Genomic DNA, 20966 nt, shown 5'->3' with positions numbered 1-20966 from the left:
TACAATCTGCCTTTAATCCACTTTTCTATTCCTATTACATTTTACATCCAATTCAATTTACAATCCAATCAAAATGGCCTACTTTCTGTTCTCTACATACCATATTCCATCTTCTGTCTCTGTGCCATTTGAAATGTGACACCTTTCTCACTCCTTCTTCTTAGAATCCCTAGCTTCCTTAAAAGTTAAATTCATGTTATTTCCTACTTGAGGTCTTATTTGGTCCCATGTAACTCACCCCAAATTACCAATGTTTACTTTTAATATATTTTTATTTGCTATATGCTTATTTATATATTTTATACGTATGTTATAGGTTTATTGTACATATTTTGTATCTCTGCACCCCCTGTTTCTTTTATTTTTGTAATTCCCACATATAGCACAGTGCCTGTACTTAATAGATGCCTATTAATTGATTAATTGACTTCAAAATTTATATCTCCCTTCTGATTTCTCCCCAGAACTATAGTCTTAAGTTGACGAATTGCTGAATTGGATATTTTCATCTAGATGTCTTGTCAACACCATAAACTCAACATGTCCAAAACTGAACTTAATACAATCTCGTATTTATATAGTGCTTAAAAATTTACAGTATTTTCATCACAACCAAGGAAAGTAGCTTAGGAAAGTATTATCATCTTGTTTACAGATGGGGAAACTGAGATTCCAAAAAAAAGTGAAGTGGTTTATACACAGTTGAACTATCAGTATGACTGATCAAGATTTGAACCCAAGTCTCCTATTTCCAAGACCAGCACTCCTTCCAATGATATAAAGGATACATAACAGTTAACTGGGGGTGAGGTAGGGGAGGGGGAGTCATTTTTGTATTTTTAGAAAATTTTCCTGATAGCCAAGATTTATAGGAAATTGACACAAATATGGAAGAACAAAACCCACCGCAACCACAAATAAATGGTTGAATGATGTGAAAAGTTTTCAAAAGAAGAAAGGTAAGTTATCAACCATGCCAAAATCCTTCAAATGAGAATATGAGAAGTGTGAACTAAAATGAACTTGAGGTTCCACCTCACATCCATCAGATTGGCAAAAAGATGACCAAAAGGGAAAATGATTATTGTTGTCCACATCTGGACCTACAACTCTCTCCTCCTCTGTACTTTTTCAGACGATTATGCTTGCTATGATTTGAATTTCCTCTCCAACCTACACGATCCTATGGTGCTTGGTCCTATCACCATTACTCTCTTATCAAATCTTAGCGCTATTCTGACTACTTCTCTTCTGAACTCAGTTGGAGAAGGTCTCACACTCATGCTAACTGAATTTATTACAATTTTGTGTTAGACAACCTCAGCTGGTTTTTTACTTCTTCCTAATTGATTCCCTATCTCACTATCTCACAGAAGCTATTCCAAATATTTCTTTCCCTTTTTCAAGCCTCTCCTCAGCCAAGGACCTTGCCTCTTACTTTATTGAGAATACTGAGACCATTCACCCTCAGCTTTCTCTTCTCCCATGTGTGCTCTCCTCCCATTCTCTTCATCTCAAAACCCCTTGATGTCATCTCCTGCAGTCTGCTCTTTTTGACCAGTATGTGATGAAAAGATGGCACTTTGCCTTGATAGGTCAAGTCCAGACATATGCACAATTAATCTATCCCTTTTGGTTTCCTCCAGCAGACTACATCCTTAATCATCCTCTCTCTCAGATCTTCAACCTCTCCCTATCCATTGTTTCCTTCCCCATTGCTTTCAAACATGTCCAAGTCTCCCTTATCCTGAAAAATCCTTTCATCAAACTATCATCCTATACCATACATTCTTTTCTCAATAAAATGCCCTGAAAAAGTTCTCTAAACTCCCATCATTTTTTCTCCTCTCACCCCTTTTCCAATCTGACCTTTGATGACATCACTCAACAGAAACTGTTTCCTTGAAAGTAATCAATAATTGCAAAATCTGATGGTCTTTTCTCAGTCTTAATCCTTCTTGACCACTCTGTTGCATTTGAGACTATTAACTACCTTTTCTTCCTGGCTACTCCCTCCTCTCTCGGTTTTGGTGACAATGCTCTCTTTTGCTTCTCTTCCTCCATGGATGAACATTCTTTCTCTGTATCTTTTGCTGGCTCATCATGAATATCACACTTCCTAATTGTAGGTATTCCCCAAGGTTCTATTCTAGGTCCTCTTTTCTGCTCTCTCCACACCCTTTCTTTTGACAACTTCAGCAGTTCCAAGGAGTTGAACTATCTTCTCTACCTACATCTACAGATCTAGCCTTTAGTTTCTCCTCTAAGCTTCAGTTCGGCCCTCCCTCACTCAAAACAAAGTCAAGTGTAAGTCATGTCATCATTTCTCTGATGGCATGGTCTTCTTTGGCAATGAAGGATGAACACAACTGCACAACTGACTCCTAGTGAATATTTCAAGCTGGATGTCCCAAAGATATCTTATATTCAGCATGTCTAAAACTGAACTCATTATCTTTCTCCCTAAACCTCCTCTTCTAAACTTGGTTATTTCTGTTGAAAACACCACCATCTTTCCAGTATCCCAGTAAGAGACTTGGTCATATCCTGAAGAACTTCTAAAAAAAATAAGGAACTATTTCAAAAGCATATTTTGAGAGTGTACAAACTGAGAGGAAGATGTAAGGTGATATGGAGCTCAGCTAGAAAGAACTGGCATCCCAGGGAAAACCAGCAAATAGAAAAAGAGAAAGTAAGATTGAGTTATGGCAGAGAATCAAATTCATAATTTAAAATTTTACTTTAAAAATGATAAAGTCAGCAAAAAATGAAGGAAAGTAAATCTATTGGGCTATTGAGAAAGCTAGAAGACCAATCTACCTCCTGACCCTCCCTGTTCAATTTCTCCCTTGTTTTCACTTGTTTTAGAAAGATATAGGACCAGAATCCCAGCACAAATCTCTTTAACCTCCTTCTTATTGGCTTATGCTTGTGGTAGAAGTTTCAGGGATATATTTAGGGGGAGTCCCCTGGAATAAGTCCTGAAAATTTTTTCCCTTGACTCTTTATTGGGTTAGATAAATTATATGGCCACAGAAAACCGGTTGTCTGTAAAATGGTAATAGAATCAAGACTATAACAGGAAATTTCCCAGATGTGGGGCTCTAGGGCTATGAATTTATCAGTCTTAACAATGCAAGAATATATAACATTACCTACCTCCATATCCAAATTTCAGAATCCAGTCATTAAAGGCTCCTTTCTTGTCCAACTATTTGTAACTTGATAAGACAAGAGGCTTATGCATGTATACTAGAGAGAATCTTCTGCAGGTATGTCATAGAGACTTTGATAAGACCCCTGGGCTGGTAGCCTATGTATAACACCTTTCAGTGGGAAAATTATGCTATATTGTCTAACTTAGTAGAATTATTAAATTCACAATTTTAAAAAGATAATTTAATTTTTAAAAATTACTGTTATAATTCCAGACTAGCCTTGACAACTAGATTATTGCAATAGTCTCCTAAATGGTCTCCCTATTTCCATTTTGTCCTTTTAGCCTGCACATCTTTGCCATATTAATCTTTCTAAAACACTCTTTACTCCATGTCACACTACTATTTAAAAACCTATCATAGCTCCCCACAGTCTGTAGGACCAATTCCAAACTCTTCAACTTGAGATTCAAGGTCTTTCATTATCTTACCCAACTTACCTATATAATCTCTCTCTCTCTCTCTCTCTCTCTCTCTCTCTCTCTCTCTCTCTCTCTCTCTCTCTCTCTCTCTCTCTCTCTCCTCCCCCCACCCCCAACATGTTATAGTCAGGCCAGACTCATATCTGCCTCTGAATTTGCACATTTCTTTCCCTATTTGAAACATCCTTTTCCTCTCTTCTAATTTAACTTCAACACTTCTTTTACAGCCAAATAAATTCTTCCTAGGCAAACCCTAGTTTATTGTGATCAAATTCCCATGGAATTTTAGAGGTGGAAGGTCTAACGGTCATCTAATCCAATCCCTTTGTTTTATAGTTTCAAAGTATTAAATACTTCAATATTTCTATATTCCATTCAGGGCTAAGCCTGGGCAAAATTGGAAGGAGGTCTCAGCACCTCCCAGCCTCCTCTTTCACCCCCACCCTACCTCTAGTTTAAAATATGTTCTTAGAAAAGATCCAAGACCAATAATTTATGCCTTGAATTTAAATCAATATGTTGTAGCTCTGGGGATGAGGAAGATTTTGTACCTTGCAATTAGAGGAACTTTTGAGGTGGGAGAAATGCAGGGAGATCTCTCTAATCTTCATATCATGCTTCTTGTTTCATTTATTAGAATTATTATGTAGCTGGATATTGGAGTTTTTAAAATACAAAATATGACTATAAACTAGTAAGTGTGATTCCCTAAGTCACACAAGAAAATCGATCTCAATATTTTATGGTTACATCTATAGCTCTGTCTTGCTTTTTCAAATACATTACAAATTTCTCAATCATGTCTTTTACTTTTTTATTCTCTAGTGTGCCTAGAATAGTGCTGGATATCTGTGGTGCTTAATAAATGCTTTAAAAGTATGCAACACCCCTTCTGCGCTATTCTGACCAACTAATACTCATTGGTTCAAGTTACTACCCCAGGTTCAAGGTACTCTGTGCATCCACATGGTATTATCTTTACCTTTAAAAGTTTAACCAGCAAACAACCACAGTATGCAAGGGATTTTTCTGGTAGATTTAGTACTTCATTGCAATGCAAGGACTTAAAAACTTCCCAATGGATTCTTGAGGCAAAATGCCTTCCACATCCAGAGAAAGAACTATGGAATTTGATCACAGAATGAAGCAGACCATTTTCTTTTGTATTATGTTTTGTTTTGTTTTATGATTTCTCCCATTCATTTTAATTCTTCTATGCAACATGACTAATGTGAAAATGTATTTAATAGGAATGTACGTATAGAATCTATATAAAACTGTATGCCATCTCAGGGATGGAGTGGGGAGGGAGGGGGAAAAGAGGGGAAGGGAGAGAAAAAAATCTAAGATATATGGAAGTGATTGTAGAACACTAAAAACAAATAAAATAATTTAATTTTAAAAAAAGCTTAACCAGGAGACTCAATAATATTAAAACAAAGCCATTTACTGAGATGGCATTGTAAAAACAGTAGCTGTGAAACACTGCCCTCACAAATCAGGGTCATAGCAAAGGGCTATAATACCATGCATATCCTTTGACCCAGCAATACCACTGCTAGGTCTGTATCCCACAGAGATCATAAAAAAGGGAAAAGGACCCACATGTACAAAAATATTTTGGAAATTGAAGGGATGCCCATCATTTGGGGAATGGCTGAACAAGTTGTGGTATATGAATGTAATGGAATAGTATTGTTGCGTAAGAAATGGTGAGCAGGCAGACTTCAGAGAGGCCTGGAAAGACTTATATGAAGTGATGCTGAGTGAAGTGAGCAGAACCAGAACATTGTACATAGCAACAGCAACATTTTTCGATGACCAACTTTGACAGACTTAGCTCTTCACAGCAATACAATGATCCAACACAATTCCAAAAGATTCATGATGGAAAATGCTATCCACATCTAGAGAGAACTCTGGAGTCTGAATGCAAGCATATTATTTTCACTTTTTTGGGGGGGAGGTGTTTTTTCTTTCTCATAGCTTTTTCCTTTCTGTTCTGACTCTTCTTTCACAACATGACTAATATGGAAATATGTTAAGCATGATTATACATGTACAACTATATCAGATTGCTTACTATCTTGGGAAAGAGGGAGGGAGAAAAATTTGCAACTCAAAATTTTATAAAAAAATGAATGTTGAAAACTATCTTTATATGTAATTGGAAAAAATAAAATACTGTTAAGGAGAAAAAACCAAATTGGGGGAATATTGTGGGCACACACAAAGAGAACCTTAACAGAGAGGCATACAGAGAATACATGTGACCAAGACAACTCATGCTTCTAATACTGCAGGACCCTAACATCATTCCTTTTCTCATGATACTCTTACATTGTCCCACCCTGGGCATGGTGTTTCTGCAGGGCATGTTGCTTTGCTTGGTTCTTGGTTCTCTGGGCCTATTCCCTGCTGTGTGTCTGTGTGCTACTAAGCAAACAGCTCTGCTGTAAGAGATTTTTGTCAGTGGGAGTGGGGAGAGACATCCTCTCCTTCCTATCAAGAGGTAGATCTTTCTTCCATGGTTGCTCTCTTTCCAAATGCCACAGCCCACACTCATCAGAGTTGACACCTACCTTGACTCATTTCTTAGTGTAATTTGATTTTTAAAAGTTGGAGAGGGAGCATGGCCATTCATTCTGCCAGCCAATGCCTAGCTCCACTCTAATTTCATTGAGCTTGAAGGAAAGAGACTCACATTTATTAAGTACCTACTGTGTGCCAAACTCTGTAGAACCCTCCCAGGGAGACTGAGGACTGCTTCCCCAGGAATGAGGGCAGTGAGCTATGTGTCACATGTGGGTTGCTGAGGGATAGAATAGTTTCCAAGTTGTTTCCTACCAGAACTACCAAGTTATGCTTCAAGAATATGGCAATGCAAAAAAAATGGTGGAATCAAATACTTATTGAGCACTACCTATGCCTAGCCCTGTGCCTAATGTTTTGCAGATACCTATGCTCAGGGAAGGACCAGACGACCAATTGTTAGTGTAATTTTAGATATACAAGGTGACTCAAATGGGGTGGATGTCTTGTGAATATTGCAATTTTCCATGTTCTTTTCCATTGTTCTTTTTCCATGCCCTGACTGATGAAGGAATCTTTTCAACTTTGCTAGTCATATGTCATATGTAACCCTCCTTTTGGCTACCCCCTCCAACTCATACTCACTGGCTGGGTTGGGGGACGAGAGACCCCCCCCAACTTCAAGGTACTCTGTACATCCACAGTTCTAAAACTATAGATCATAGGCCTATATCACAGATCTAGGTTATGAAATAGAGATATTTCTTTGGATGTCATTTAAGACCTTAATACCTTATTGCCTCCTTGTACCTTATACTCTGTAACTTCATCAGCTAGGCTAGAGGGAAATCAGGGGCCTCATAATCAATTCTCCTCTCACTGTAATATTATAATAAAAATATTTCAATCATTAATAATGTTGTTATAAAAATCAAGTTAAAACTCACAGAGAGAGGTTCCCTCCTGCTTCACTTGTTCTACTTACAAGCATGAACCATAGAATTTAGACAAAGGAACCTCAGAGATGATGCAGTTCAACCTGCAGATAAAGACAATGAGACCAAGAGAATTTAAATTACTAGCCTAAGTTTACATAGGTAGTAGTAGACACTGCCTGTCCTTAAGCAAAAAACAAAATCTGTTAGTGCAAGTTGGAAACTGGCACCAAAAATTACATAAATTTACACAAATATTTTCTTTTCTTTTGCCACAATCTGCACGTTGAATAAGTGTGATGAGGAGAAGCAAATAGAATAGATTAGATAGTTCCCTGCTCTACCATTTAAATATTTAATAGCCACAAGCCTCACTCAAATGGAGCCTCTTCTTGACCTAGATCTTACTGTTACTAATACGCAACAGAAAGTTCATTTACATAAAGTATATAACAGCTCTGAGATAAATTTACAAAGAAGTCATTTCTATGAATTCTCCCTCCTTTTTATTTAGTTCCCTGTAAACTGCACGAAGAACTGGGAAGATAGTATGGTTATTCATTAATCTTTTGTATCACATAACTAAATCAAATTCAGGGCGGTGCCCCTTTATCCAGACAGGAGACTGGAACTGTACGCAATGCAGTAGTTCAATAGCATTGGAATTTGTCACTCTCAGAATTATTCAAAGAAACACCTGAGCCAAAAATTCAGCGAATGTGTATCCTTTAATTTTTATTCTAATTGTCACTTGCATATCTGGGATAATAGGGGATTCTATAGCTTTCCCTCAGTCTTGCCTTTTCACTAAAACCTAGCTAAAGACAAAGAAATGAAACCAAAATTAGATGTTGAAGTTGTTCTTTTTATAGAATCTCAAAGAAACAGATAAAATAAACTTGTAGTGTTTTCCTATATGTAGAGAATTTGACCTGATGAAGAAAATCTGTGAACTACAAACTAGAAAAATAGCTGGTTGCCTTTCTTAGAATACAACCTGCACCAGCTGTCTCTTTTTGGCCCTTCTTTCTTCTCTCTATGCCACACCCTGCTTCCTAGTCCTTGGGGAATGAATGGGGTCTGCAGAACATTGTACATGGTGACTGGAGATCCAATATGTCTCTGACAGAATAAAAAAAAACAGTATCTGCTCAAGAAGAAAGTATGGTGAGTTGAAGTGAATAAAATAACTAACCTCTTTCCTTTTTTATTTTTCATCTGCATTGTCAAAGTAGTACTAGTTTCAACATTAATTCTGCATTAGCAATATTGACAACATGCCCTTTTTACAAAGCCTCCCCAAAAAAGGAACAGCGATCTGATTTCTGAAAAGAAGCAGAGACTGTCTGGGTTATTTATGAGGCTTTTGAGCAATTCAGAGTCTATTGTTCAAAAGCAATATGTACCTATAATACCAATAGCCAACACACATATCCAAGGCACAACACCCCTCCCCCCCATACATAGCTAATTCATAGGAGCTACAAATTTCAGTGTATTGAGATAACTGATTACATAAATTCCAAGTTGTTCGTTCTTGTCTGGTAAAGTATTCTTTTTTCATCCCACCTCTTGTCCTGTATGGTGGTCTCAGTTCTCCAGTACCTATTATTTTCCCAGCAAATAGAAGAATAAACGTTAACTGTCCACACAGGAGAGATGTCATGGCCAATCATTCTTTTATTTTATTTTCTTCAGTGGTGAATCAGAAAAGGTTGATTTCTTTTAAGATGCAATAAAACATACAAAATATGTTCAAACAGAGTGCTGTTAAAGGAACATTTTCTACTTAAGTAGAAACTATTCCCTTTTCTTCCCATTTCAAAATATGTTCAGTAAGCCTAGATCATTCTCTTATAAGACTTTTTTTTTGGTACAGGTTCCTGTGGAGACTTCTTATTTGGTTCTTAGATTAAATTCTTTTTCCATTTATGCTTGTCCATCATTTTCCTTGGTCATAAAACAAGGCTCAGAAATACCTTGGAATGGTTCGGAAATAAATCTGCAATAAATTTACAGTTAGAGATGCAACTTAAAAACAAATAATCTTCTTTCCCCAGGTCCTCTCAAGCTTCATTTCACTTCCTCTCACACTTCATTTTTAAAGCTTACAAAAAGGTTTCAACCTTCACCCTCACCTAATGGCTATTGCAGTTTATTTCCTAAAAGAGGGAAAGAGGCCTGAGGTCACTTTTTTTGGTTGTTCATTATTTTACTTCAACACAGACATTCTGCTTTTTAAGTAAAGAACTAATCCTCCTACAAAGGTGTAGTTTTGTGGTTTAATCAGTATAAACTCATCCAACCACAGTTTTCTTTTTTTCCCCTTCTTCCACCCCCACCCCTCTCCTGCCACTCCCTATGATGGATGCTTGCTTGGCTAACTGCTTTGCTTGGTCTCTTTGTCTGAAGGATGCAAACAGTCTATGGATGCTAGAGAAAAAGGGGTGGGGAAGAGATTACCTCATCCCATGTCGTGTGCACCAATCACAATTCTCTGGTCTTGGCTTCTCCGGGCAGATTGAGGGGTCTGGACCAACTGGAAAAAGCCCTAGCCCATCCCCATGGTGACAGAATTGTATATAGGGAGCTGTATTGGACCATGTGCAGTAGGTTCTCTTACATCGACCGCCTAAGAGTCGCGCTGTAAGAAGCGTCAACCTCTCTTCTTCTTCTCACCCATCGACAGCAGCCGCAAAGCAGCAATCATGGTAAGGTTCCCGATCTCCTTTCTTATGTCCTCCCTAGGGGATATTAGCGCAGTGAAGGTTGTTGGTGGTGCTGCTTGCGAACCTCAAGTCCATTTTCTTTGCAGCTTCTTAGGACAGCTGCTTTGTTTGTGCCTGTATCAGATTTCTTGCTCTTAAGCCTTAGTACGCAGACATGGCGGTGCGGACCAGAATTGGGGGCAGGCGGCCGAAAAACCAGAAGGAAGAACAAAGGAGAAGGGAGGGGTTTGGGAGTAATGGTTAGCGACATTTCAGTGCCGCATAGGGCTGGTCACTGCAGGCCATCTGTCTGGGATGATGCAATGTCCTGAGGCTGGGAACCGGCGATAGTTCCACTGCCTCATGTATATTTATGTGTTCGTGTTACTTTCAGTCTGGCTGCTCCCATCCCCCTCCCCTTTGACTGCAGTGTTGGGTGGGGCGGGAGTGGGGTGGGGTGCGGGGGATAGGGACTGGGTCATTGGAGAGACTAAGCAAAGAACAGGGTTTATAAAAACCAAACCAATAAAAATGAGAATATGTCACGTAAAAAAAAATACACATTTCCCCCGTAAAGTGCTAGTTTCTGTTAGTACTTTTGGTAGGGGGAGTAAGGGTGGAGTAGAGGGCGGAGTCTCGTCGGGTTTTGTGTGTGTGTCTATCTCCTTGGAATCGCTATGCTCTTGAGCAGGAAATCTTTATTATTATTATTTGTAAGGGGGAAAAATGTCTTTTAATAAATTTGATTAACAATCACATAAAAGTAGGCTTTTTGAATGGCTGAGAGGATTGTGGATTTTCTCCTCCCCACCCAAAGATAAAAAATAAAAAAAGTTGCGAAAGGTCTGGGGAGATAATCTCAGTTCAGCCTGGCAAACCCCAAGGGTTTACTGCCTTGACAACTCACCCAGAGTGAACAAGATGCTCATTTTTCAAGTCAGGGTAAAGTGCGGTCCTTTCAGGACCCTGGGGAGCTGTCCTGTCTCCTCTTCCACCCCAGCAAGAAATCAAGTCAGTGAATAGACAGTAGAATGGGTGCCCTAAAGAAGATCGAGACAAAGAGAACTCTCTAGTGGATGTGATCAGAATATTCCACAGAAGGCAGGATATATTGAAATGCACCAGAAATTTGAAACAAACCAAACCTTGTGAGATCTTGGTGGGTTGTTAGGCTTTTTTTTTGTTCTTTTGATGTTGTTTCAGTTTGGGAAGGATTCAGGAATTCTGATTTTGAAAGGCTGTCTTTTTCTAAGCACTTGCAGAGAAATGTTTGGAAAATATTACATGGAGAAAATTAAAGACAAAACAATAAAATACTGAGGTCGACAAAGAAGAATTACATCTTTCTAGTTTCCTCTTTTCTGGCATATAATATGGAGACCACCTTTTGTTCTGGTGTCACTTCATTGATTCATTTCAATTATTCACACACAGGGTCCCAGAAGGAGTCAGAAGAGAACTGGCAAAATAATATAATGAGATCATGCAGCCAGTTGCTGGAATTAGAGATGGCTATGTTAAATAATACAGTAGGTGCAAAGCAGACACTAGGCAGAAAAAATGCAGCAATGCAGCAAAGGGACAGCTAGCTTTTATTGATTTTAGCTCTGATTGGGTCGAGTGCTCCCAGATTGGGTGTGGTCTCCCCTTTTCAGCAATAAAGCAGATGGCTATATTGAAATATCAAAATCCTGCTAAAATGGGGGTCCTGCTCTTAAGGAGAAAGGGGTAGGGTGGAAACTAAGCTTTCTTAGATCTTGGGAAAATATTTCACTTAAGAAAAATAAAGTGTGGTAGACCAATTATCATGTAATCCACAATTAAACTGAAATCCATAAACCTTTGACTTGTGTTTATTCTCTAAGAAAATATTTCTAACATTTCCACAAATTATTATTTTTATATGATTTATTCACAGTATGAACAATAGATTTGGACAATGTGCTGCTGCAGCCAACACAAAGCATTGTTCAGGCCACGCCCAACTATAACCCTTATAGCAGATTGCTTTCTAATATGTATATAATAAATGTCAATTTCACAGGTGAACTTGAAGAATAGAAATATATTTTTATAAAAATAACAGAAAAGTTATATATCTTAATCAAGTCTAATTTTACAATTTCTTCTAATTTTTTTTTTGTTTTTATGCAGCGTGAGTGCATCTCTATCCATGTTGGCCAAGCTGGTGTCCAGATTGGCAATGCTTGCTGGGAGCTGTACTGCTTGGAACATGGTATCCAGCCTGATGGTCAGATGCCAAGTGACAAGACCATTGGGGGAGGAGATGACTCCTTCAACACCTTCTTCAGTGAAACAGGAGCTGGCAAACATGTCCCCAGAGCAGTGTTTGTAGATCTGGAACCTACTGTCATTGGTATGTTTAATTACAATTCCCTAAATCCTCTTGAAATTTGAAACTGTCAGTGTCAATTTATAATGAACCAATCCTAAAATTAAACTTTTATTTTGTGTAATTCCATTTGTCTGAGATGAGACTATTTATAGGCTTCTTTTCAGTTTCTGACCATGTAAAATCTTGAGGAAAACTTTTAAAATGTAACAAATATCTCCTTTTGATTGTTGACCATTTGTCTTTACCTTAGCAGTTAGTAAGAGAAGACAGAAAGACTCTTACCTTGGTGATTTTACACCTTTTTAATTTTCTTTCTTTCTGTCTTTCAGATGAAGTTCGCACTGGAACCTACCGCCAGCTCTTCCATCCTGAGCAACTGATCACTGGCAAGGAAGATGCTGCCAATAACTATGCCCGTGGGCACTACACTATTGGCAAGGAAATCATCGACCTGGTTCTAGACAGGATTCGGAAGCTGGTATATTTCATCTCAAAATGGTTTTGGGGGGGAGGAAAGAAGAGAGGTGGCTCCATAACATTAAAAAAAGCTCAAGTATAAAACAGAATGAGGTGATTGACTCTCTAGGTTTTCTTTTTATCAGTATTATAGACACAAAGGGGAGAAATAGATTGAATTACCATTATCATTTTATAAAAATTAAAAGTTTTTCAATTGAGAAAAATGCTAAGTAAATACAGCCAAAGAGAAGTACCAGGGGAAATTAAGACCATGTGAGTTCCCCACATCAAGGAAATTACCTATCTAAGCACCCTGATCCCCAATAGAGATAAATAACAGAAAAATAAACATTTTTAGAATCAGATCTGTCCCTCCAAAGGAGTAGACATAGTCCATTAAAATGCCTTCTTATGTTTACAACATAACAAGCATCAATGATCTGTTTCTTTGTTTCCTTTCTAACAGGCTGATCAGTGCACAGGTCTTCAAGGCTTCTTGGTTTTCCACAGCTTTGGTGGTGGGACTGGCTCTGGTTTCACCTCTCTGCTGATGGAACGTCTGTCCGTTGACTATGGCAAGAAGTCCAAACTGGAGTTCTCCATTTACCCAGCCCCTCAGGTTTCCACAGCTGTAGTGGAACCCTACAACTCCATTCTGACCACTCACACCACCCTGGAGCACTCTGATTGTGCCTTCATGGTAGACAATGAGGCCATCTATGATATCTGTCGCAGAAACCTTGACATTGAACGCCCAACCTATACTAATCTGAATAGGCTGATAGGTCAAATTGTGTCCTCCATCACTGCCTCTCTCCGATTTGATGGTGCCCTGAATGTTGATCTGACAGAGTTCCAGACCAACCTGGTGCCCTATCCCCGTATCCATTTCCCTCTGGCCACATATGCCCCAGTCATCTCTGCTGAGAAAGCCTACCATGAGCAACTTTCTGTAGCAGAGATCACCAATGCTTGCTTTGAGCCTGCCAACCAGATGGTGAAATGTGACCCTCGCCACGGTAAATACATGGCTTGTTGCCTGCTCTACCGTGGTGATGTGGTTCCCAAAGATGTCAATGCTGCCATTGCCACCATCAAGACAAAACGTACCATCCAATTTGTGGATTGGTGCCCAACTGGTTTCAAGGTTGGCATCAATTACCAGCCTCCCACTGTGGTTCCTGGTGGTGACCTGGCCAAGGTACAGCGGGCTGTGTGCATGTTAAGCAACACCACAGCCATTGCTGAGGCCTGGGCTCGCCTGGACCACAAATTTGATCTGATGTATGCCAAACGTGCCTTTGTCCATTGGTATGTGGGGGAGGGCATGGAGGAAGGAGAGTTCTCTGAGGCACGGGAGGATATGGCTGCCCTGGAGAAAGATTATGAGGAGGTTGGTGTGGATTCTGTTGAAGGAGAGGGTGAAGAGGAAGGAGAAGAGTACTGAAGTATCACAGAGATGCTGCTTTACAGGGAATCAAATGTTTTCAAACATTGATGAGTTTTTGGTCAATCAGTTAATTTGTACATAATAGTATACACTTCAATGTACAATTACTGATCTATTCTTTAAAATGTGGAAATGTTGCTTAAGACCCAGGTTAGCCAGTTATCTGATGGGTTTTGAATAAAAATATTCCCTGTCTTAGATGATTACTGTCTTGTGTTTTCTATTTCCATTATCTGAAAAATATTCTATAACACTAAGGAACACTGAAAGAAAACTGCGACATGTGATTTACATTTTCAATCCGCATCCTTCCTGACATCATGGCAGTACTTGCCATAGTTGATTATCCTTTTCTTACTCCTTGGCCCCTGTAAAATGAAGCATCTGGACTACGAGGCTTTTGTGCTACCTTCCAATCTAAATCTGTAATCTGATGATCCTCTTGGATGCTTTCTCTTCTTTGACTTATTAGAATAATGCTTTCCCTTGCTTCTTCTCCTACCTTTCTGACCACTCATTTTCAGGCTGCTTTACTGAATCACCATAAATATCATGCTCCCTTCCCCCAAAATTTAGGAACCAAAGTTCTATCCTGAGTCCTTTTCTCTTTTCTCTCTATACTTTTATTTTCATCACTTCCTATGAGTTCAATTATTATTTCTAAGCATATGACTGATACATTTATGTATCCAATCCCAGTCTCCTCCCTTGAGCTCCAGTGCCGTATCAACACATGACTACTGAAGTGGTGGCCCAAATACAACATGTCCAAAACAGAACTTATTTTCTTCCTTCTAAAACCTATTCCTCTTCCAAACTTCCTATTACTGTTGTGGGCATCCTTCTCCTCCTCATCACCGAGGTTCTCATCTTCAGCCTTATCCTTGACTCCTCACTCTAATTCACCCACATAACTAGGCAGTTGCTAAATCTTAATATTTTTATCTCTACAACATCTCTTGAATCTATCCTTTTCATGTTGAATCCATTCTCACCACACACATAGCCAACACTCTAGTTCAGATTCTTATCACTTCTTGCCTAGACTAGTGTTTAATCTCCTAACTGTTCTTTCTTCTTCAAGCCTCCCCCAACTCCAGACCATCCTCCACACAAACACCAAAGTAATTTTCCTAAAGTGAAAGCCTGACCATGTCACTACCCTACTTAAAAAATTCCAGTGTCTCTCTATTGCCTCTAGAATCAAATATAAGATCCTTTATTTAGGTTTTAAAGTTGTTCACAACCTACTTTTACAACATGATTATATATTATTTCCATTCCCAAATACTCCATCTAAACTCCATCAAATATGACACTCCATTCTCCCAGTTCTGCACTTTGCACTTATCCCCCAGGCTTGGAATGCACTCCCACCTCTTTATAATTACTTGCTTCCTTCAAAACACTAAAGCAAACCCTTTCAAGTAAAGTGTTTCCTGATTCCCCCTCACTCTAAACTACTAGGGCCCTCTCCCCCAAAAACAATAAAAAGAATTAGCATGCATTTATGGGCACATCACTTACCCTTTCAGTGCCCCAGGGAACTCTCTAAGATTACAAGTGGCAGACAAGGTGACAGCCAACACTGATAAAGGGAATTTCCTTACTTGGAGGTTCACTATTCAACAAAATCATAGGTCTAATCCCTATTTATTTTGGTATATGCTTATTTATGTACATGTTTCTTCCCATAAACTCTTTGAGGCCAGGGACTTTCATTTTTGTTTTTATTTTATTTTATTTTTTATAGTCTTAGTGCCTAGCTCGGAGTTCGGCATATAAAAGTAGGTTCTTAATAAATCTTGTTAATTGATTCTCTGCCCAGTACCTCAGTTTCTCTAGGACTGGAATTAAGCATTACCCATCTCAATTTCCCTAGCGGCTAGAGCGCTTTGCTTGAACCTTCAGTCTCTGATGTGTATCTTCTGCCCTTTGCCTATTGCCAACCCCTAACCCTGACTGCCTTCCCCATTCGGTGAATCTGTCAAATCCTTGTCCCTGTCATTCCTTGATCTGGGCTGTCCATCAACTGACCACACCTTGATTCTGAGTCATCTTTTCAGTACTCATCTCCCCATACTTTTGATCCTTCCTCAATACGTCCACTGACCTCATGCTGCCCAACACTGACACTCCTCATGCCCTGGACATATCTCTACACCCTCTCCCCTATGAAAGTCCTTTCTCAAATAGCTGTCCCACTAGAAAAGTCCTGAAAAACAAAGTCTTTTCTTAAGATGCAAGGCATCTTAATCTGGGAATCTTGGAGAGATTTCAGAAGATCTATGAACATGGATAGGGAAAAACCACATCTTTGTTTTTACTAACCTCTAACTGAAATTTAGCAAGTTGTTCAATTATTTTAAAACATTCAAAGAAGGGCCATGGGCTTTGCTAGACTGCCAGAGGGCTGCATGATACACACAAAAGAGTTGCAGAACCCCTGATCTAAAGTATTGATGACTTATTATGATTTTTATTTGGTGCTCTTCCTAGAATTAGTTGTCATTTTGAAAGACGTTAATGCCTTTAACTTGATGCTCAAGGTAAAAAATTAAGATTGTAATTTTGGGCATTAGCATTAATGCAGTGAGTCTAAATTGGGAACTAGGGACTTTATCAGTGTACCTTACTTACATTGTAACCTGGAATTCAGATATATCTTCTACATACAAAAAGCCTGGCTCTGACCTGGGACAGCAAATTCTTATTACCTTCATCTATCAACTAGTCAATGAGCAAACATTTATTATCTACTATATGCCAGGATCTATATTAAACACTAAGGATAGAAAGAGCAAAACAAAACGGTTCCTGCCTTCTAATATTCTAAATAGGGAGACAATATGCATATATATGTAGGTATAGACATGTGTAGTAAGAATGTTCTAGCTCCCTCTCCTAGAGCCAGGATGCTGCACATACTTATTCAGAGTGTTAGGAGGTAAACCTTAGGACTATATTTCCCCCACTGACTGTGCCTTCCTATTGTTAGGGGACTGTAACTAGTACCCCAGTTCCATTTAACCACAACATCAATTAGCTTCATATTTACTTCAAAGATATAGCAAGAACAAATTGCCAACTTTGCTCTCAATATCTCTAGGATATACTCTTTTCTAGACCACATTAGTCTCAGGAGTAGTAAACTCAAAACAGTTCAATTCCTACATAGTATTGGTTTAGATGTGGCTTGCCTGCCAGGTAAATCCTTCCAGCAGCCCGCGGTCCAAAAATCTTTTTTGGATATCACTCCTTGCTTCTTTTCATGGCCTTGATGCTGCTCTGGCTACAAAGCGCAGCCTGGATTCCATTTCCTGGATTTCTCTGAAATACTCAAGGTCAGAGATTCCACTCCCTTCACTTAAAATGGAAAAAAGTAAACAAAAAGGTCAAGGAATGAAGCTAGTTTCTTGGGACCACATGGCCTCAGAGTGGGAGAAGTCCCTAAGGCCCTAACAGCATAGTTTCTCACCATTCACCACATGAGGATCCTCAAGCTCCCACAGATGTGAATGAAGCAAAAAGAGGGTTGAAGTTGACTCAGGCTTCTTCAAGATACCAATAGCTTTAGCTATGCAAATAACTGAAAAAGCATCCTCTCAATCATGTAGTTAGCCAACCAGAACCAGTTATAGAATGTCTACATATACTCCACAGTCTCTCCAAGGTAATGTCACCACAATTTGCACAGAAATAAACTTCCTAGAATTTTCCACATACTACACCTGTGCTTGTATCAGATCCCCTCCCCAATTATATATACATTATATATAAATCAAAGGGAGGGGCAAAAGGAAACCAGAAAAGACCTCCAAGAGAAGACAGAATTTTTGAAGGAAACCAGGAATTTGAGGAGGCAAAAATAAAGAAAATCATTCTTGGCATGGAAGTCAGTGGAGAGGTCCAGAATAGTGGTGGACGATAAATATTATGGGAGAGGGACAAAAAGTAGACCAGTGTGACTGGACTGAAGGGAAAGGAAGTGAAGGAGATGAGGAACCAGGTTTTAAAGAGCTTTACATGTCAAACAGAAAACATTATATTTGATCCTAAAAGTTTTAGTGAGCAAGTAGAATTTGCTGAAAGAGGAGGGAGTAGGGATTGTGTGACATGGTCAGAGTTGTACTTTACAAAAATCACTTTGGTTATGTTTAGGATAGATCAGAGTTGAGAGAGATCTGAGACAGAGAACAGATAGGATGAGGCAGAAAGGATGTTACTGCAATAGTCCAGATGAAAGGTAATGAGTTTTGGAATTAGCATATTGACTGTGTAGGTGGAGAGAAGGAAAACATATCCAATAGACAACACAGCATAGAAACAAGACTTAATAACTGATTAGTTATAGGGAGGGAGCAAGAGTCCAGGACAACAACAAATCTGTGAAACTGAATGACTAGACGGATAATGGTACCTTCAACAGAAATAGGGAAGCTTAAGATGGGTGGGTTTTGAGAAAAAGATGAGTTCTGTTTTGCATATTTTGAATTTGTGATGCCAGTGGGAAGTCCATTTGGAAATGTTTAATAAACACTTCATGATTTAGGCCTGGAACTCGAGAGAAACTAGGATTAGGGATATTTATCTGGGAGTAGAGATAGGAAGGGATAGAGAGGGAGGGATAAAATATTAGAGAGGGAGGATAATATCCCAGAAAAGATCAGAAGGGATGGGATCAACTGAATATATAGAGGGACTGGCTTTAGTAAGGAGAAGATTACTTCAAAGACTAGAATAAAGGAAGAAATAGTAAAGGATAAAGTCAAAGGGTTTTGAAATGAGGAGAAGAGGAAGATCATTGGATGGGGTCTCAATTTTCTCAGTTAAGTATGAGGCCAGGTCCTTAGGTGAGAAAGTATGGGAGGGAGGGTGTGGGAGATTTAAAGAAAAAAAAAGAAGACTTAGAACTGCTACTGTAGTGAGTATGATAGAGAATTCAAAAGGAGGAAAAGGATTACCTTGTGAAGGCCCAGTTGAGACTGGATAACAAGTTTATTGTATTGAATCCAGTCAGCATGTTTATGTCACTTTCTCTAACTGTTCAACAGCTTTTGAGAAGAAAGATGGTGGAAGAAATTCAGAGTTGGGATTTGGCAAGGCATGACAGGACAAAGGAGCAAGAGATTCAAAAGTAGAGGATAAGGGAGACTGCGGGTGCATATTCAATATGGAGGCCAGGCTCATTTCCAGATGGAATCAGGATGCCATGGTGTACATGAGGGGCCTGGATGAGAAGGTCAATGAGTTGCTGCAATGGGAGCTCTTTCTGCAGGCTGGGCCCATGGTTAACACGCACATGCCCAAGGACAGAGTCACAGGGCAGCACCAAGGCTATGGCTTTGTGGAATTCCTGAGTTAGGAGGATGCTGACTATGCCGTTAAGATCATGCACATGATCAAACTGCATGGGAAGCTAATACTAGTGAACAAAGCATCAGCTCACAACAAGAACCTAGACATGGGGGCCAACATTTTCATAGGGAACCTAGATCCTGAGATCAATGAGAAGCTATTCTGTGACACCTTCAGCACCTTTAGGGTTATTTTGCAGACCCCCAAGATTATGCAGGACCCTGACACAGGCAACTCCATGGACTATGCCTTTATTAATTTTGCTTCATTCAATGCCTCCGATGCAGCAATTGAGGCCATAAATGGGCAATATCTGTGTAATCAACCTATCACAGTATCTTATGCCTTCAAGAAGGACTCTAAGGGTGAATGCCATGGCTCTGCAGCCGAGTGGTTTCTGGCAGCACAGAATCCCTTGTCTCAGGCATCAGCTATTTGCTGATGCACCACCTCCACCCTCTGCCTCTAATCCTGTTGTGTCTTCCTTGGGATCTGGGCTTCCTCTACCAGGTATCACCCCACCAGGCTCATTCCCACCTCCAATGCCACCTCCTGGAACCCATCCTCCAGGAATACCCCCAGCCATGCCTCCACCACCTATGCCTCTTGGGGCTGGAGCCCATGGCCCTCCATCAACAGAAACCCCTGGGGCAGGACATCCTGGACATGGACACTCACATTTACATCCATTCCCACCAGGTGGGATGCCTCATCCCAGTATGTCTCAGATGCAGCTTGCCCATCATGGTCCCCATGGCTTGGGACACCCCCATGCTGGGCCCCCAGGCTCAGAGAGACAGCCTCCTCCACAACTACCACCAGGAATGCCTCATCCTGCCCCCCTTCCAATGGGAATGCCACCCCAAGGACTCTCTTTTGGGTCTCCCATGGGTCACCCAGGCCCCATGCCTCCCCATGGTATGCGAGGACTCCTCCATTAATGCCCCCTACAGATACAGCGGTCCCTTTTGACCTTCACCCTGTGGCTACCAAAGAGGACCCCTTCCTCCACTGGATCTCTCCCTACCAGTAGTAGTACCAGTACCAGTACCACCAGTACCCCTTCGGGGTCCACTTCCTCAGTAGTGCCAAATTTCTCTACAATCTGTTGCATTCCTCTGAGACTCTCCCTGTCTTTTGGACCAGTCAGAGAAACTGTTACCCCCTGGGCCTGAGGCATTCTTTTCTTCCTCAAATTTGTCCTTTTTTCCAGTGGATTTTTTTCTCCCCACTGGACTTTTTTCTATGTTAGGTTTTACTTCTTCCCCAAATATTGACAGCGAATAAAGCTGGATCCCTTGTTTCAAAAAAAAAAAGTAGAAGATAAGCATTTATTAACTACTTACTATGTGCTAGGCATTATATTAGATGCTAGGGATACAATAAAAGGCTAAAACACCATCTCTGTCCTCGAGGACTTCACATTCTAATGGAGGAGACATGTAAGGCACTTGCCTACATAGAAGATATATGCATAGCAGAGAAAAGGTAACCTCAGAGGGAAGGTACCAACATTGGGGAATTGGTT

The 20966-nt window shown here is 39.8% G+C and overlaps 1 protein-coding gene, 1 long non-coding RNA gene and 1 pseudogene across 2 annotated transcripts; 2 read left to right on the top strand and 1 right to left on the bottom strand.

The window, feature by feature from the left end:
• Positions 1–8769: 8769 nt before the first annotated feature.
• On the bottom strand, positions 8770–9707 carry LOC140534019 (uncharacterized). The gene is made up of 2 exons (XR_011977144.1): positions 9571–9707; positions 8770–9109 (listed from the first exon to the last, which is right to left on the bottom strand). It is a non-coding gene; the product is annotated as an uncharacterized lncRNA (long non-coding RNA).
• Positions 9514–14280, top strand: LOC140534018 (tubulin alpha-1A chain). Its single transcript, XM_072654576.1, has 4 exons — positions 9514–9818; positions 11970–12192; positions 12501–12649; positions 13097–14280. Exons 1-4 carry the CDS (start codon positions 9816–9818, stop codon positions 14075–14077), a joined length of 1356 nt encoding a protein of 451 aa, XP_072510677.1. The 5' UTR covers positions 9514–9815; the 3' UTR covers positions 14078–14280.
• Positions 14281–19253: 4973 nt separating this feature from the next.
• On the top strand, positions 19254–20524 carry LOC140531970 (splicing factor 3B subunit 4 pseudogene; annotated as a pseudogene).
• Positions 20525–20966: the final 442 nt, after the last annotated feature.

This window comes from Notamacropus eugenii, chromosome 3 (genome assembly GCF_028372415.1).
Source record: "Notamacropus eugenii isolate mMacEug1 chromosome 3, mMacEug1.pri_v2, whole genome shotgun sequence".
Lineage (NCBI taxonomy): Eukaryota > Metazoa > Chordata > Mammalia > Diprotodontia > Macropodidae > Notamacropus > Notamacropus eugenii.
Note: the sequence above shows the minus strand (reverse complement) of the source record. Positions and strands in the feature narration are given on the sequence as shown.

Bases quoted from the DNA above. Each gene is read 5' to 3' on its own strand.
- LOC140534018 (XM_072654576.1), top strand. The intron at 12,193-12,500 runs GTATGTTTAATT...TCTGTCTTTCAG, and splicing joins TCTGGAACCTACTGTCATTG to ATGAAGTTCGCACTGGAACC. The intron at 12,650-13,096 runs GTATATTTCATC...CCTTTCTAACAG, and splicing joins TAGACAGGATTCGGAAGCTG to GCTGATCAGTGCACAGGTCT.